At 42.7% G+C, this 16,833-nt stretch overlaps 10 protein-coding genes across 10 annotated transcripts; 7 read left to right on the top strand and 3 right to left on the bottom strand.

The window, feature by feature from the left end:
* Nucleotides 1-20: 20 nt before the first annotated feature.
* On the top strand, nt 21-527 carry FOA43_003094 (uncharacterized protein; the record flags this gene model as incomplete). The annotated part of the gene is made up of 1 exon (XM_038923371.1): nt 21-527. One exon carries the CDS (start codon nt 21-23, stop codon nt 525-527), a length of 507 nt encoding a protein of 168 aa, XP_038779299.1.
* Nucleotides 528-985: 458 nt separating this feature from the next.
* On the top strand, nt 986-3,583 carry FOA43_003093 (uncharacterized protein; the record flags this gene model as incomplete). Its single annotated transcript, XM_038923370.1, has 1 exon — nt 986-3,583. The coding sequence occupies one exon, from the start codon at nt 986-988 to the stop codon at nt 3,581-3,583; it is 2,598 nt and encodes an 865-aa protein (XP_038779298.1).
* Nucleotides 3,584-3,764: 181 nt separating this feature from the next.
* FOA43_003092 (uncharacterized protein) lies at nt 3,765-4,421 on the top strand (the record flags this gene model as incomplete). Its single annotated transcript, XM_038923369.1, has 1 exon — nt 3,765-4,421. The coding sequence occupies one exon, from the start codon at nt 3,765-3,767 to the stop codon at nt 4,419-4,421; it is 657 nt and encodes a 218-aa protein (XP_038779297.1).
* A 150-nt stretch (nt 4,422-4,571) lies between these two features.
* RPS17A (ribosomal protein S17A) lies at nt 4,572-4,979 on the bottom strand (the record flags this gene model as incomplete). Its single annotated transcript, XM_038923368.1, has 1 exon — nt 4,572-4,979. The coding sequence occupies one exon, from the start codon at nt 4,977-4,979 to the stop codon at nt 4,572-4,574; it is 408 nt and encodes a 135-aa protein (XP_038779296.1).
* Nucleotides 4,980-5,468: 489 nt separating this feature from the next.
* FOA43_003090 (uncharacterized protein) lies at nt 5,469-6,785 on the top strand (the record flags this gene model as incomplete). Its single annotated transcript, XM_038923367.1, has 1 exon — nt 5,469-6,785. The coding sequence occupies one exon, from the start codon at nt 5,469-5,471 to the stop codon at nt 6,783-6,785; it is 1,317 nt and encodes a 438-aa protein (XP_038779295.1).
* A 15-nt stretch (nt 6,786-6,800) lies between these two features.
* On the top strand, nt 6,801-8,219 carry FOA43_003089 (uncharacterized protein; the record flags this gene model as incomplete). Its single annotated transcript, XM_038923366.1, has 2 exons — nt 6,801-6,808; nt 7,064-8,219. The coding sequence occupies 2 exons, from the start codon at nt 6,801-6,803 to the stop codon at nt 8,217-8,219; spliced, it is 1,164 nt and encodes a 387-aa protein (XP_038779294.1).
* Nucleotides 8,220-8,228: 9 nt separating this feature from the next.
* Nucleotides 8,229-9,020, bottom strand: FOA43_003088 (uncharacterized protein; the record flags this gene model as incomplete). Its single annotated transcript, XM_038923365.1, has 1 exon — nt 8,229-9,020. One exon carries the CDS (start codon nt 9,018-9,020, stop codon nt 8,229-8,231), a length of 792 nt encoding a protein of 263 aa, XP_038779293.1.
* A 203-nt stretch (nt 9,021-9,223) lies between these two features.
* Nucleotides 9,224-9,805, bottom strand: FOA43_003087 (uncharacterized protein; the record flags this gene model as incomplete). The annotated part of the gene is made up of 1 exon (XM_038923364.1): nt 9,224-9,805. One exon carries the CDS (start codon nt 9,803-9,805, stop codon nt 9,224-9,226), a length of 582 nt encoding a protein of 193 aa, XP_038779292.1.
* Nucleotides 9,806-11,947: 2,142 nt separating this feature from the next.
* On the top strand, nt 11,948-13,432 carry FOA43_003086 (uncharacterized protein; the record flags this gene model as incomplete). Its single annotated transcript, XM_038923363.1, has 1 exon — nt 11,948-13,432. One exon carries the CDS (start codon nt 11,948-11,950, stop codon nt 13,430-13,432), a length of 1,485 nt encoding a protein of 494 aa, XP_038779291.1.
* A 726-nt stretch (nt 13,433-14,158) lies between these two features.
* On the top strand, nt 14,159-16,771 carry FOA43_003085 (uncharacterized protein; the record flags this gene model as incomplete). The annotated part of the gene is made up of 1 exon (XM_038923362.1): nt 14,159-16,771. One exon carries the CDS (start codon nt 14,159-14,161, stop codon nt 16,769-16,771), a length of 2,613 nt encoding a protein of 870 aa, XP_038779290.1.
* Nucleotides 16,772-16,833: the final 62 nt, after the last annotated feature.

The following is a 16,833-nucleotide window of genomic DNA, read 5'->3' as shown; positions in this document are numbered from 1 at the left end:
ACTTGTTTTCGTCTCATACAATGACAAATCCATATGATGGCCTCCCTGATCAATGGACTATTAAAATCTCGAGAAATTATGATCAAGAATACTACTACAACCAAGAAACTGAAGAGTCTCGATGGGAACCTCCTGAAGGTACAGACGAAACAAAGTTGAGCTCTTACTTAGCAAAGGGCTTGCATAGACCAACCAAAGTCAAAGTCAGTCACATTTTAGTTAAGCATAAGGATTCTAGAAGACCGGCATCTTGGAAAGAAGATCATATCACTCGAACTAAAGAAGAAGCTATAGATATATTGAGAGGTTACAAGTTAGAGATTGACTGCGGTGAAAAGACCTTTGCAGATGTTGCCCGAGAGTCAAGTGATGATAATTCTCACGTCAAGGGAGGGGATCTAGGCTATTTTGGTAAGGGAGAAATGCAGCCAAGCTTTGAAAGAGCCAGCTTTGCCCTCCAGGTTGGAGACAGGAGTGATATCGTTGAAAGCAATAGCGGTGTTCATCTCATCGAGAGAACCGGTTGAGATCCATCTACCATATCTATATACTTTGATTTTCCCACTTTTCATGTTTTCTGCGAAGAAAACTTTCTTTACATCTCCTAATTCACATTCCTCTTTCTCTTCCATCTACTTACGGATCCTTGCCCTTTCTGCTTATGACTCCTCTGCTGCCGTCTCTCTCGCTGTGCAGCTCTGTCGTTGCTACGACTTGCAGAGCCGTCAAGTTCGGCTTGGACTCTCCAGCTTCCTATCACTCCTGCACCCGTCTCTTCTCCACAAATTTACCCGCTGCTTTTGCTTTTTCATCCACGCGAACAAAAATCACCTCCTCCACCTTCGGCGGTTCCTCCACCGCGGCCATCCCGTTAAACGGCGTACTCTTTTTTTCTTCATCCGTTATCGCAAACATAAAAGATTCCTTCCTTTGCCCCCTTTCCTCTTCTTCTTCTTCCCTTATTCGTCACTATTCTCAGTCTTCAATGTCTTCCGATTCTGGCAGACAACTTTTGCCCACAAATGTTAAACCTCTTCATTACTATCTAACTTTGGAGCCATTGTTTGATCGTTTCAAGTTCAATGGTCAAGAGGTTATCGATCTTGAGGTTCAAGACGATTCAGACTCAATTACTCTTCATACTTTGGAAATTGATATTTTAGATACCTCCTTGACCACTGGTACTGGTGATATCGTTAAGCCTGTTGGCATTACCACCAATGAAGATGATCAAACTACCACCTTTAAATTTAACGAGACTCTTTTGAAAAGGGGACAAATCGCCAATTTACACATTAAATTTGTCGGTGAATTGAATGATAAGATGGCCGGTTTCTATCGTTCCACATATGAGGAGAATGGTGAGGTTAAGTACCTTGCTACCACTCAGATGGAGCCTACTGACTGCCGTCGTGCCTTCCCCTGTTTCGACGAACCCAATTTGAAGGCTAGATTTTCAATCAGCTTGATTGGTAACAAGAAGCTTACATTTTTGTCGAACATGGATGTAAAACAGGAAGAAGGTATCGATTCTACCAGGAAGAAAGTCGTTTTCAATGCCACTCCACCCATGTCCACCTACCTTGTTGCCTTTATAGTGGGTGATTTGTCGTACGTCGAGTCGGAATACAAGTTTAATGACGTCCCTGTCAGAGTTTATACAACTCCTGGCTATGAGGCAAAGGGTCAATATGCTGCAGAGCTCGGTGCCCGTGCTTTAGAGTACTACGAGAAGTGTTTCGGTATCAAATACCCACTTCCAAAAATGGATATGGTTGGTATCCATGACTTCAGTGCAGGTGCTATGGAAAATTGGGGTGTCGTTACTTACCGAATGGTTGATCTTCTCTATGACGAGCAGAAATCCACCTTGGACACTAAATTGAGGGTCTCGGAAGTTGTGGCCCATGAATTGGCTCACCAATGGTTTGGTAACTATTGTACTCTTGATTTCTGGGATTCTCTTTGGTTAAACGAAAGTTTTGCTACCTATATGTCCTGGAAATGTTGTAACGAGTTCTATCCTGACTGGAAAGTCTGGGAGAACTTTGTTGGCGAATCTTTGCAGTACGCCTTATCTTTGGATGGTCTTCGTTCTTCGCACCCTATTGAAGTTCCTGTTAAGCGTGCTGATGAGATCAATCAGATATTTGATGCCATTTCTTATGAAAAGGGTTCCTCTGTGTTGAGAATGCTCGCAAACTGGCTGGGTGAAGACGTGTTCATCCAGGGTGTTTCTAAGTACTTGAAGAAGCATGCATTTTCCAATGCCAAAACCGAAGCTCTTTGGGAGGCCCTATCTGAAGTGTCTGGTAAGGATGTTGAAGGAACCATGAAAGTATGGACCGAGAGAGTCGGCTATCCATTGGTGTCCATTAAAGAAAGTGGCTCTAATGTGATTGCTACGCAGCATAGATTTCTCACTACTGGCGACGTCAAGCCTGAGGATGACGGTACCGTTTATCCTATTTTCCTTGGTCTCAAGACCGATGCCGGACTTGATGAGTCTGTTGTATTCGATAAGCGTTCAATGGAAGTTCCTGTGAAGGACAAGTCCTCGTTTTTCAAAGTGAATGGTAATTCCAACGGCGTCTTCCGTGTTAATTACGAGCCTGAAAGATGGGCCAAATTGGGTAAGGCTGCATCGAAGTTGTCCGTGGAAGATCGTATCGGCCTGGTTGCAGATGCGGGTGCTTTGGCAGTGCCGGGTTTCTCCAAGACTAGTAACTTATTGTCTCTTGTGTCTGGATGGAAGTCCGAGTCTTCAGTTTTCGTCTGGGACGAGATTCTCACTCGTTTGGCTGCCATAAGAGGTGCTTGGTTGTTTGAGGACAGGGCCGTTAAAGATGCCATCAAGTCGCTTACCCTCGATCTTGTTGGAGAGAAGTCCAATACTTTAGGTTGGAAGTTCGGCAAGCATGAATCTTTCTTGGATCAAAGATTGAAGGGACTTTTGTTTGGATCTGCTCTTAGCGCTGGGGACTGTACCGTGGTTGCAGCTGCAGATAAGATGTTTGCGGACTACGTTGCTGGGGACAAGGAAGCTATTCATCCAAATTTAAGGGTCAGTATCTTCAATAGCATTGCATCCAAAGGAGGAGAGAAGGAATTCAAGCAGTTGGTGTCCATCTACGAGCATCCACAGTCAATGGATGAAAAGATTGCTGCATTGAGATCGCTGGGTAGATTTGAAGACTCTGCAATCTTATCCAGGGTTCTTTCTTTACTACTAGATGGTACTGTAAGATCCCAGGACATCTACATTCCATTGCAAGGTATGCGTATACACAAGCTTGGTGTGGAGATGTTGTTCAAATGGATGTGTGAGAAATGGGACACTTTGTGTCACATGCTTCCTCCAGGCTTGAGTATGCTTGGATCCGTTGTTCAACTCTGTACCTCCGGCTTCACCAAGGAGGAACAGTATAAGAAGGTTGAAGAGTTCTTCCAGACTAAGGATACTAAGGGTTTCAACCAGGGTTTGGCTCAAGCCTTGGAAACTATAAAGAGTAAATCCGGTTGGGTTGCAAGAGATTCTAAGGACGTTGAAGCTTGGTTGAAGGCCAACGGATACTTGAAATAATTCATATAATTATATACATAAACCGAATAATATAAGGATATAAGTTCCTAATCAGGTAATAGCGACAGGATTTTTTGACGACAATATTGGAGCTTTTTTGTATCTTATTTTGTTCTTAGACAAGCAAAAGACAAGCAGAAGACAAAGCAGAAGACAAAACAGAAGACAGAAACTTGCAGAGATGAAGAGTGAATCAACAACAGATTCTAGATTTCCAACGTGGATTACTCCTAAAGTACAGAAAGTAGTGGAAGGACAAGAAGACAGTCTTTTTAATCCTTTAAATATACCGGAATCTATTCAGGAAGATAAAGGAATTAGCCCTTCATCGAGTCCTAGAACGGCAGGTTCAGGGAATACCGTTACTACAGCTACTACTGGGGCCACGGGAGCTACTGGAGCTACTGCAGCCACTGGAGCTACCAGAGCCACCACTGCCAGCATGCTGGCAAAGAACCTTATCAAAGCACTGCATGAACAGCAACTCAGTGTCGAGATATCAGATTATGATTCAGAGATGATTCGTATCCTACAGGAAGAAAACTTCAGTGATACAGATTCCATGATGTATTATTCATCTCCGTGCCAAAGATCGAAGCATCTCGAATCCGACAACGAGATTGAAAGTCGGTTCGATTCCTGGTTGAAAGTAACCGAAAATAATCTACAACAATATCAATCGTTAACGAAACAAGCCAGTCTTAGCCGACTGAAGTTGGTTGAAAGAGTCCAAAAGATGCTGCAGCGACTAGGCCAGAGCAAGGTTGGAACCCAGCAACAACAACTGCTGATGCTGCAGTGGTGTCAAAACCTCCTAAAAGAGGCCAACTACATGTAAAAACCCAAAAGCAGTCTTAAATATTTTTTTTCTTTTGTATTATCTTATCTTGTCAAGTAAATTACATTAGAGTAAAGACAAATAAGAAGAAAGAAAGAGAGTGAAAAGGTTGGCAAGGGATGAATGCACAAGCCAAAGCTAGAAACTAACTTACTTTCTGAATCTTCTTGGAACTCTGTTGGCGGAAACGGTGTTGACAGAGGTTGGTAATTTGAAACCCAAAGACTTGATCATGTCATCAGTGTCAGCGTCGATAAACAATAGTCCCTTAGTCTTAGACAAATCCAAGGCAGAAACCTCTGGGACATACTGGTCCTTTCTCTCTCTCTCGTCTTCTTGCAACTTGAAAGAAATACCTCTAACTGGTCCCTTTTGAATTCTCTTCATCAAATGAGTAGTGTAACCAGCGATCTTGTTTCTCAATCTCTTGGATTGAATCTCGGCGATCTCATCACAGAGTCTCTTGTTGGTCTCAAAGTCCATGGTCAACTTAGGATAGTATTTCTCTATCAAAGTCTTGGCGGCTCTCTTGACGGTCTTAGTTCTAACTCTACCCATCTTGTTTGTATATTCAGTTGTTCCTTAACACAAGAGAAGTAACCGAACTCACTAAATCGTGAAAAAACTTCTTTTGAAAAATTCTGACTTCACCGCGCGACTCCCCCGTGAACTCTTCTTCACTGGTGCGAGGTGTTTGTGACTGGTGGTGGTTTTTCCTCCATTATTTTTTTTTCTTGCTTCCTTCCTTTCTTGCACAGCCACAGTAATGTAGCCAGCGAATACGCCCGATCCATAATCATAAGCCATCCGTATACACGCCTACTGTTTCGGGGTCTCTGTCATTCCAAAAAATCCATTCCTAACTCCATATCCATTCTTTGGACCCTATATTACAGTACTCGCTAGTTCGAGATAAACTGTTACCATCACCTACAAGTATACCTCTTGGTTACTTCTGCCCTTTTAGTTGCTCTCAAGGCATTTTCGGCAGTCTCTTTTTTTTTTTTTGTTGCTTAGCTTGTATACATCCTTGCACCACCACCAGATATGGCCAAATTCCATTGCGATGTATGTTCCTCTGATTGCACAAGACGTATCCGAATCAAATGCGCTGAATGCACAGATTATGACCTCTGTGTGCCGTGCTTTGCCAAAGGTCGTGCTACTGGTAAGCACAAACCTTGGCATGCATATAGAGTGATCGAACAGCATCAATATCCTATCTTTGATAAGGACTGGGGAGCAGATGAAGAATTGTTATTGGTGGACGGATGTCAAACTCTGGGTCTTGGAAACTGGCACGATATTGCAGATTACATCGGAGGACGATCCAAGGAGGAAGTTGGTGAACACTACGAGAAGGTATATCTGAACTCTGAATACTATCCTATTCCGGATCTCAACCAATCGTTTCCTCAATTGTCAACGACACGATTTCTTAGTCGGCGTAAGGAAAGACTCGATGCTCGCAAGAATCTGCCGCTTCCACCACCTACTAAGATCCTAACATCGGGACCATTATGTTCGGATATTCAGAGATACATGCCTGGACGACTAGAATTTGAAGAAGAACCGGATGATGATGCAGAAAAAGTGATCCAGGACATGGTTTTCGATCCCGAAGACTCTGAGCAGGACGTGGAATTGAAATTCATGATATTAAGAATTTACGATGAGAAATTGACGATACGTGCAGAAAGGAAAAGGTTGATTTTAAAAGATGGACTATTGAATTACAAGCAGAATAATGCTGTGGACAGAAAGAGAACCAAGGATGAGAAAGAATTGTATAATAGAATTAAGCCATTTGCTCGTGTGATGAGCAACGAGGATTTCCCTGTTTTTTCACAGGAAGTTATGAACGAGTTCAAGATCAGAAATAGGATTTATCAACTTCAGAACTGGAGAAGAAATGGTATCACTACAATTGATCAGGGTGAGCATTTTGAGAAGGAAGAATCGAATAGACTGGCCAGAATCTCATTACCTTCCAGTGGTACAAGGCATAGCCATTCCCACTCACACTCTGGTAGACATTCAAGATCGCAAACTCCGGAGTCCTCCAGTAAGTGGAGTAGAAGGAAGGGGGGATCTATGCTCTCATCGATTTATTCTGATCATCCAGACATCACTGCTGCTCCTGATTATGAGTTATTGTCTCCAGAAGAGAGACATTTGTGCACGACTCTTAATATTCTGCCTAAACCTTATTTTGCCATTAAGGAAGCTCTGTTCCGTGAATTACTTAGTAATTGCGGTCAACTGAATAAAAAAGCCGCCAAGGAGATGTTGAATATCGATTCCACAAAGATCAGTAAGATCTACGACTTCTTTGTGAGCCAGAGATGGTGTCGGGCCAATTGATCAATGTATATTATAATGCTCAGGTTAACGAAATAGAAAAAAAAAAAATATTTAAAGAAGAAGAAAAAAAGAAACGACGATCGAGACTGAAATTTTTCACTTGAAAATCTTCAGCGAGAAGTTATTCACCACTATCTTCAAGCATCTGAAGCTAGTGGTTACCGATAAAATATGTCCGATAAGGCTCGATATTACCTCGAAAAGTCCGTTCCTGAACTTGAGGATCTCGAACGGAAGAAACTCTTCAATAAGAAAGAAATTAATGCGATTATGAGAAGATGGACGGACTTTGAGCATAGGATCATGAGTATGGGTTCGAAGCCAACGGATTATTTGAACTATGTGAAGTATGAAAAGAATCTTGACAAACTCAGAAAACTGCGGCTTAAGCGTATGAAGTCTTTTGTTGATTCCAAGCCTTCCATATCTGATGTCAGTGGACAAAGAAGGATTTTCTTTATATTTGAGAGAGGAGTTCGTAAGTTTCCTAAGAGTATGGACCTTTGGGCCAACTACTTGAAATATGCGAAAAAGAATGGATCAGTGAAAGTGGTATACAAGATTTATACCATGCTTTTACAACATCAACCTAGAAATGTTAACGTTTGGCTTAGTGCTGCAAAATATGAGTACGAGTCCAATAAGAACGTGAAATCTGCTAGGAACTTGTTGAAGAGGTGTCTTCGATTCAACGGTGATGAGTTATTACCATGGATGGAATTTATCAAGTTTGAGATGAATTATTTGTCAAAGCTTTTGGTTAGGAGGAAGTTGTTGAATTTGATCACCGAGAAGCAGCAACAGCAGGATTTGAAAGAGAACGAAGAAGTTCATAAGGACGGATTGGCTGAGGGAGATGAGGTGGTTTCCTTGGGTAAAGCAGCGGCTGATGAGGTCAACGAAGCCACTGAAGCTGACGAATTGAGCAATCTTCCTGACCTTAACATGAGCACTCTTGGGTCAATCGAGGACAACCCTGTACTTCGAGGAGATTTGATAATGACATTATATGATGTCTGTGTAGCAACTATGATCAAGTCGTTACAGGAGGAAAACGACAAGTTTTCCAAGACATGGGAAATCTGCACCAAAGTAATGGCCATCGTGGATAAGTTCGATACTCTAGACAGAGGTTACTTGTGCACTCACATAGTCAATGATCTGATGGATAGATATCCTTTCAACGATACAGTAATATTTCTGTACCTAACACTACCGTTGAGATACGTCAGCATTGATGACAACGAGTTTGTTTCTACGCTACAGATATCTGTTAAACTATATCAGTCGTGGACATATCGTACCAAGGCCGAAGAGGGAGTTAAGAACAGCATCAAGAAACAATATCTTAACTTCCTAACGGAACGATATCTTTCCCAGGCTCAGAATGACACTAAAGAGCTACTTGGTTTGTTAATGAAAAAGCTTAATTAGACAATATATTCACTCCACCTTATCAATGTAACTAGCGTGTAGCTTACGATTCAACCGTTTGTAAGAGAACACCAAAGTAATTATCGAGCCTAATAGAATACTACTGACGGCTATCACCGAATACCAGAATGCGGTGAAGTCTTCGGGTAGTCTATAGGTGACAATACCCTTCTTCTCGTCCTCCTCTTCAGTACCCTCCCGTATCTGCTTCAAAGTTGTCCATCTGACATCGAAATTGAGCTCCACAAAGTCTCCGATAATCACCCTGGTGGTGTTAACCGAAGAAGAGAAACTTGTTCCAGAGACAATCTGTCCGTCTTGGAGATTATCGCTGAAGAGTAGTAAATTGACATTTGGATCAAGGTTGAAATGAGATTCCAATACATCTCCCCTCATCTGAACAGTAAACGGTATGTACATTGCGGAATCCGGCTTCACGGGTAATCGGCAACTGAACGGAGCATCTTGGTGAAGATATAACTGGAACAAATGATAGATTTTGTCCTCGAAATGGATAGTACATTTGAACTGTTGGTCGACACCAAAATATAGCAGAGGAGGTTTCCTTGTTTCCCGGCAGATAGGGAAATCTATGTAGATAATATTTCCCTTCTCGTCGAAGAAATGCTCTCCCGTATCTATCTGTCTCTTGGTGCACTCCAATGGAATCATATCTCCTTTCCTAAACGAAGCATAAGTGGAAATATCTGAGTCTGACATCGGATAAGGCTGAATGCTTCCTGCATTTACAAAGCCTGTCAGGAGTCCTAAAGTTTCCAAAAGAAGGTATATTGGATTCATAATGGACAATGTATCTAAGAAAGAAGCACACTGACAGTTGATCCATCAAAGAATCTCTAGGCAATTTAGCCGTGCTAAAAAAAGAAAGCCCCCAGGCCCGCAGCTACAGTTACGGCTACAGCTACAGGTCCCCCGCAAAACTCTACCGGGCCGCACAACCCATACGTAATCCTATCTCTAATAGTAAAGATTCAATACAACAATTACGAAAACTCCAGTGGTTTACCAGAATCCTGCATAAGTCCCAACATGGATGCATCATCTGTAGGCAGGTTCTTCAGACATTTCTTGCGGGCCTTTTGAGACCTCCAATGAGCAATTAGCCCGTCTTTTCTCTTAAACACTTTACCACAACCCCATCTCTGCCCGTTTTTCAGTAATCCACCACACACAAACCCTGATGCAGTCTTATGCTGATTATTTTCATGTCTTCTACGATCACTATGGCGTGCAAATGTCTTCAAACATACTGAGCATTGAAAAGGCTTTTTATGTTCATGACTGGATTGAATGTGCGACTTCAAATTCATCCTCCGTGAGAATGTCTTATCACAATTGGGGTAAGTACAGGCAAACTTCTGTGGTCTCTGAACCTTCGAAGAGTTTTGAGTATGGAAAGACGTCATAGAAATCATTGACGGCTGCATAGAGGCCATTGCAGCTGCTGCCGAGGCAACGGATTGCGATGACTGTAAAGACTGAAGGTTGGTACCGCTTCCGGAGTCACCATTAGCTTCACTAACTCCATTGAGGTTAAAATCGGTAACCTTCGAATTCCATTGCATAGCAACCGCTGCTGCTGCTGCTGCCGCTGCTGCCGTAGCCTGTGATGACTGCTTCCCTATCGGCTCGACAGAGTTGGCAAGCGTGAAAAGGGGATTGTTATCTTGGCTATGTCGTTGCTGAACCTTGTTGATTCTGTCAGTTGAGGTAGAGCGCGAAGACGTAGCTGAAAGATGATCTGCCGGGGTCGATAGTCCTGATTTGGTCTCATTCTGACCGTATGCAAATAGGTTGTTGGCAAGGCTGTTATTTATACTCGCAACGTTTAAAGATGAAGGCAACTTTTTGCCATTCTGATGGGAACTGCTTTCAGCATCTCTAACATTACTCGTAGAAGATGTAAAATAGTTAGTTGATCTTGGTCCTGCTTGTCCTGTTGGTCCTGCTTGTCCTGTTGGTGGCGTGGATCCTGTGGATCCTGTGGATCCGATGGAACCGATGGAGCCTGTTTGTCCCGTGCTTCCTGAGGTTCTTGTAGTCCCAGTGGAGAAGGCAGCCGGGTTAAAAGAAGATAGTAACGAGGCTGTGGAATGCGGTGCACTGCCCGAGCTCTCCATTACAGGGCTGGCAGTGCTGGTAGTGGTGATGGCCGTGTTGACAGAGTCGGCAGTGCTGATTATACCGGAATTGGGGTTTTGCAAAGGATTTGAACTCATAATGCTGGCAGCCGAAGATGACTTGGAGGCGATACAATTGAACAGAATGGAAAGAGTTGTATGTATACAAAGGAAAAATTAAATAGTGTGCAAAAGGGAATTTTTTCGAGCTCCCTACTTGCTTACTTGCTTCTTCGTTTCATTAGCGTTATTAGAGTGCGAATATAGTATATAGTAAAGACCTGGTTGGAGATAAGCTTTAAGAAAAAAAAGTCTGATAGTACCAACGAGACAAAACGACAGCTCCCAAAGAGAGGGAAGTAATATATTTGAAGATAGTCAGAAAATCGTCGTTCATAAGTCCATAAAATCGATCGTTACGCTGCAATCGGAGCTGAAGCGGAACGTTTGTGAGAAATTTGGTAGCCTCACTATGACTGTTCGAATAATAATTCGTGGTGGCATTGATCACCAAATAATTACTGCCAAGATCATCAATAGAGATGTCAACTGGGCTGATAGCGCACCAACAAACCTTAATAAAGTATTTGTAACCGACATCCAACTGAGATAGATCCACGATGACTGTTTGTGTTTGGTGATTGTCTTGCGGTTTGATTAGAGTAAGAGGTTCGAAGTCCACTCGTATATCTTGCGCGTATTGAGAGCCTCCTATAACGACGGTCTGGTACTGATTTAGTAGGAGATTGCTTATTGACTTGTTAGAAAACTGTGTACGATCGACGACAAAAGTCTCTGTGTTACCAAAAACCCGACTTATGAGACCCAGAAGTAGGAGCAGCAATACTTGAATTCGTATGTTTTGTATCCCTAATGAACCAACTCCGCCCCGCATGTCAAAAATGAATATGGAAATTAAATAAATGTATGAATAAATAAATAAATCAAGTTAAATATCCCCTAAACGAGTATCCCCGGACGACACATGGATATGCCAAACAAGGTGTAACGAGCATAGGCTGGTTTATCTGAGCACTTCCTCTGCTCGTTTTGCTCGCGTGGCTCGCGTGGTTCGCATGGCTCGCATGGCCCGCATGGCCCGCTGAACTATCGTCTCGGTTTCGTTCCTAAAAAAATAATGAAGATCGTCTCGTATAAATCGTTTAAGAAAAGTGATTCGATTTTCGCTCAAGTCTGCAAAAGCGAAAAAAAAACAGCGTTTGGAAGGCTGTGGAAAGCCGTCAAAGGCCTGAAATGACTTAAAATTTCTTCAAAGGCAGTGAAACGCCTTGAAATGCTCTGGAAGACTGGTAAATGCCATGAAACTGAACGAGTGGATGGATGACTGTAACTCTGGAAATCTGGAAATCTGGAAATCTGGAAAAACTTTTTTTTCTTTTCACATGTTTTTTCACCGTTTCTCTACTAAACGAGCAGGTCGCGATGAAAGAGGCTTCATTTAGTTACCATATATAACAATCCTACTTAGTAGTAGGTAGACTTTTCTCAGATCTATCCTGGTTGTATCTGTGCTTTTTATATCTAATTCATAAGCTAAGCGTTTTATCAAATTTCTCTTTCTCAGTCATGTCCTCTCAGCCAGATAATAACACTGTCTATGACATTATCGTCATTGGAGCAGGTGTCGTCGGCCCTTGTATCGCCAAAAACATGGCTAGACAGGGAAGGAAAGTGCTCATCGCCGAGCGTGAATGGAATCTGCCTAACAGAATTGTCGGTGAGTTGATGCAGCCTTCTGGTTTAAAAGCTTTGAGACAGTTGGGTATGATTAAGGCCATTAACGGTATCGAGGCTATTGAGGTTGATGGTTACTATATCGAGTTTAATGGTAAAGAAGTCACCATCGACTATCCAAGCAAGAACGTTGAGTCCAAATTGAACAACACTCCTGTTCCCGGAGCCATTAAAACTGGTGATGAAGATAAAGTTGGTTCGGATTCAACCATCAGTGCTAAGAAGTGGGAAGAGTGTCCTCATGTTAAGGGATGTGCATTTCGTCACGGTGAGTTTTTGACAAACCTCCGTGACCAATGTTTGAGTGAACCAAACGTCACCAAGTTGGATGGAAATGTTACTGGTCTTGTTAAAGATGATGATCAGCGTGTCTGTGGTATTAAAGTCGCCGATAAAGGTGTGTTCAAAGGTCGTTTGATTGTCAACTGTGACGGTATTTATTCCAAGTTTAGAAAGGAGATCGGTGAGGATTACGTGCCAACAGTGGGCTCATATTTCGTGGGAATGGAGTTGATTGATGCCAAGATGCCAAGACCCAATCATGGTCATGTGCTCTTGGGAAAGCATGCTCCTGTTTTGCTTTACCAGATCTCTCCTCATCAGAGTCGTATCTTATGCGCTTATCGTTCCAAAACTTTACCTAAGCGTAACGATGTTCTACAGTACTTGCGTGAGAATGTTCTTCCTCAGTTGCCTAAGTCGCTCTGTCCAAGCTTCAAGGCTGCCCTTGAGAAAGATGGTCAGGACATTTATAGAGCCATGCCGAACCAATATTTAACAGCCAGATTGAACAATACTCCTGGTTTCATCTGTATCGGTGATTCTCTTAATATGAGACATCCTTTGACTGGTGGTGGTATGACTGTTGGTCTTAACGATGCTGTTATGTTCTGTAAAATGCTTTCTGATGTCTCGAATGAGGACTTGGCTGATGAAGAGATCGTCCTCGAGAAGATGATCGATTTCCATAACGAGCGTAAGAGCTTGGATGTTATTATCAACACCTTGTCTATTGCTTTGTACACCTTATTTGCTGCTGATAGTAAGTATCTTACTATTTTGCAAAGAGGTGTTTTTGGTTACTTCTTAAAAGGAGGTCTCTGCATTGAAGAGCCAATCAGCTTACTCAGTGGTTTAACTCCAAGTATCTGGACTTTGTTTGTCAACTTCTTTGCTGTTGCTTTCTACGCTTGCCAGCTGAATTTTATCGCTAGAGGCATCTTGGGCTTCCCTGTCGCTCTATTCGAAAACATAGGTGTCTTAATCACGGCTGCTTTCGTTCTTTTACCTCTTTTGCTCAAGGAGATTCTTAGCTGAATGAAAATGCGAAGTCAAGGCCTTTGACACCTTTGCATATCTTATTACTATCGACCTTCTTATCGATACTTTCTCTTATTAAATTCTACATGTTGCTTTCTCCTGCTTTTTTTTGAGTTGGCTTTCATGTTATTATTATTATTATTATTGTCCTCCTTAGATGTTATTTTCACTATTTTTTTGTCTTATTTTCCAGTAACTCTACCTAATTTCTTCTTCATTTGTTCATTGTTTGAGGACTCAGCTATATAGAAAACCTCGATTATTGAAACTTAAACTCAGGGTGAGTGGTTTTCAGAGGATGGTCTAGTTCCAATTCAAATTGAAGATGCAGTTGTTCTTACCTTCGTGCAATTTAAGGTAAAAAACAGTCTTTCCTAATCGGGTAATTTAACTATGGTTGCAACCTCAACTCTACGAGTATGGTTCTTAAGAGGCCAGGAGCAGTAGCAAGGGAGTTTCAATATTGATATTACATTTTAGTTGTATATCTCCGGTGTCACCTTCTGTTGTATCACCTTCTGTTGTAGTCTTATTTTTGCCATATTATTATCCATCTCATTCCCCAGCTTAAGCCGGCATCGCTTCGAGTCCAACCAAATCTCGTTCGAGATTCTTTTTAGTTTTTCTTTACCCGCGACAAGATTATTGGGCTCTATTCGAAATGGTTGTCTTCACCACACCATTCCTCTTTTTTGCTATTATACATAAATTACCTATCAACAGATGTCCGAATCGCCAGAAGATCAACACGTCACTTACTCATCGACTATTCTGGTTGAAAAACCACCCATTGAGGCGATGGAGGCCCTAAAAGTTCGGAATTCTCAGCTAAAAGAAATCAATCACCAGCTGGCCGAATGGCTCACTGCTTATGGACGTCTAAGGCTCAAATACGTGGACGAGTTGAAAAAATTGACCTACAAGGGCGATGTTTTGTTCACGGAATCCACAAATTCCAAACTTCACAACGATAGGATCGACTCCTTGGGGTTTGTCTCGCCTATGTGGTCGTCTCTCTTACAGATTGCTCACGATGAGGGAAGGTATTTTGACTCAACCACTAGAATGATGGGCCGCGATATGATTGCTCCTTTGAAGCTCTATACTAGAAGAAACGGGTCCATTTTAGTGGAGATGGATGAGATAGTCGAATTGGCCCGTAAAATTGCCTCTTCCGAGAAGTCAGGAAAGGAAGATGCTAAGTCCATGACCCAGTGGTCTGAAAGGGCCCCTAGTTTCTTTGAGGTGTTTGAGAGATACGATTATAATCGGCTTATTCTTCTTAAGGATGTGTTTTTGAAATACCAAACGGAGATGTCAGATGTTTTGACCAATTTTAAGAAGGATAGCGAGGCTGGAATGGAGCATGTGCTCAGTTTCAATCCGTCTGATGAGATGAAACGTTTTGCCGATGCTGTGAATGAGAAGACTTTACCCATTCATACGATTAAGGCGCCTAAAATAGAGGAAGATGTATCTTCTGGCATTGGTACGACCGGTACTGCCGGTGCTACTGGTGCAGCAGCGATTGCTTCTGGGGCCTCCGAAGCCAGTGTTAGAGTAGCTTCCGGTGCCTCGACAGTAAGAACGGTCCCTCAATCGGGAAGTAAACGTCTCTCCATTTTGCCTGGTCATCGTCGTAATCAGGACCGTAATAGACAAGAGAGTATTGGAAGCTTCACGGACAATCCAGCTGCACGGGTGTCAAACTCATCGGGCAGCACTTTACATAAGAAAAAAGGTATGCGATCAAGGTTTGGAACCATTTTCCACAGAAAGAAGAAGGATAAGGAATCGGACAGCCTCCGTAGTAGTACCATTGCTGAGTCGGAGACTGAGTCTTTGGCTACGCACGAAACGAGAAGTTCGACACGACAAGAAAAGCATACGAAAGCTAAAGAATTGAAACAAGAGCCTAAGGAAGAGCCTAAGGAAGAGCCCAAGGAGATCAATAAAGAGCCCAAGGAGGATCCTAAGGAAGGGCCCAGGGAGGAGACCAATGAAGACCCCAAGGAGGAGCCCAAGGAAGATTCTAGCGCAGCAGAGAAGGAAACTAAATCGGCTGTTTCTGAAGATCATATGGAGTCTCCTGCATTCTATCCTGCTATGCGTCCTACTAAACGTTCTGGTTCTGGGGCTAGTGGCACTTTATCCCAAATTACGCCTGAGCAACAGGAAGAAGGGCAGAGTGCTAATTCTACAACCCTTGATCCTGCTGTGCCGCAGCCAGCATCTGTATCCACCAATGATCCTCCTCCACCTCCATCTTCTAGAAAGCATGTTGGTTCTGAGCTCAGCTCCCCTACGATACCACCTGCCAGAAGTTTGCGGGGTTCTGTCCCTCTTCCTCCTGCACAGCGAAGGATCAGTACAATGGAAAGCTTAAAACCTGCAAATACCGGCCTCTCCTCTCAAAGTACTGGCTTGTCCGGCAATGTTACCGGAGGTGGTGGCCTTGTAAGTGGGCAAATTGTTCATCCTTCGCTGACTAATCCTGGTTTGAATGCTTCAATAGTCGAGCTTTTCAATGCGTCTTTCAAATCCGGCAAAGTTATTCGTTCTAACGCAATAGGCGAAATTGCTTTCAGTTACATCCTTGAAGAGCCAATCAAGAGGATTCCTTCGAGAATTAATCTTCTATTGAGCTCAAAGTCGGATGCATTGTTGCCAGCTTTCGTTGTCAACCCTTTGTTCTTACAGCAAGGTACTAAATCACCAAACAGTTTTGTGCTCAGCCAACCTTCTCAAATAAACTTACGTACTGTGGGTGGTTTGAAGTACATGCTCAATGATCCCATACCACCGATAGTTATACATTCTATCTGGAAACATGAGCCCTCAAAGTCTACGGTGATAATTTCGCTAAAGCCTGCCATGATTCTTGAGAAATACCTCAAAGAAGGAAAAGTGATCCTATCCAATCTTCTGGTATCTGTGTCGATTCAGGATGCTCACGCAATTTCTGCCGCCACCAAACCTTCGGGTTCTTTCAGTAGAGAAAAGAGTAGAATAACGTGGAATTTGCCAGATGGAATCGTTTTCGACACTTCCAAGAAGGAGGAGCGTTTGATTGCAAGGTTTATCACAGATGGAATTGCAAGAGAATCGGACTCTGGTGTTCAAATGAGATTCACTATCAACGGCGAGGATGGTGCCTCCTTTGTCGGGGGTCTCAGTAACGATCTAGAAATATTGGCAGAAGATGAGGACATGATTGAGGATCCCTTCAGCAGTACGTCAAGTCTTCCTGATACCAAGCCAGCTGCGTCAGGTGATTGGTTAGAGGTTCCAACGCTGAAGACTGTTGTAGCAGGCGGATACTCGGGCCATGTGTAAATTTGTAAAAGGGTAAAGAACGAAAGTGCACTCACTGATTTTCTCTACGTATATGTCTATAG

This window comes from Brettanomyces nanus, chromosome 3 (assembly GCF_011074865.1).
Source record: "Brettanomyces nanus chromosome 3, complete sequence".
Taxonomy (NCBI): domain Eukaryota; kingdom Fungi; phylum Ascomycota; class Pichiomycetes; order Pichiales; family Pichiaceae; genus Brettanomyces; species Brettanomyces nanus.
The sequence above is the reverse complement of the archived record's forward strand: the minus strand, read 5'-3'. Positions and strand labels throughout refer to the sequence as shown.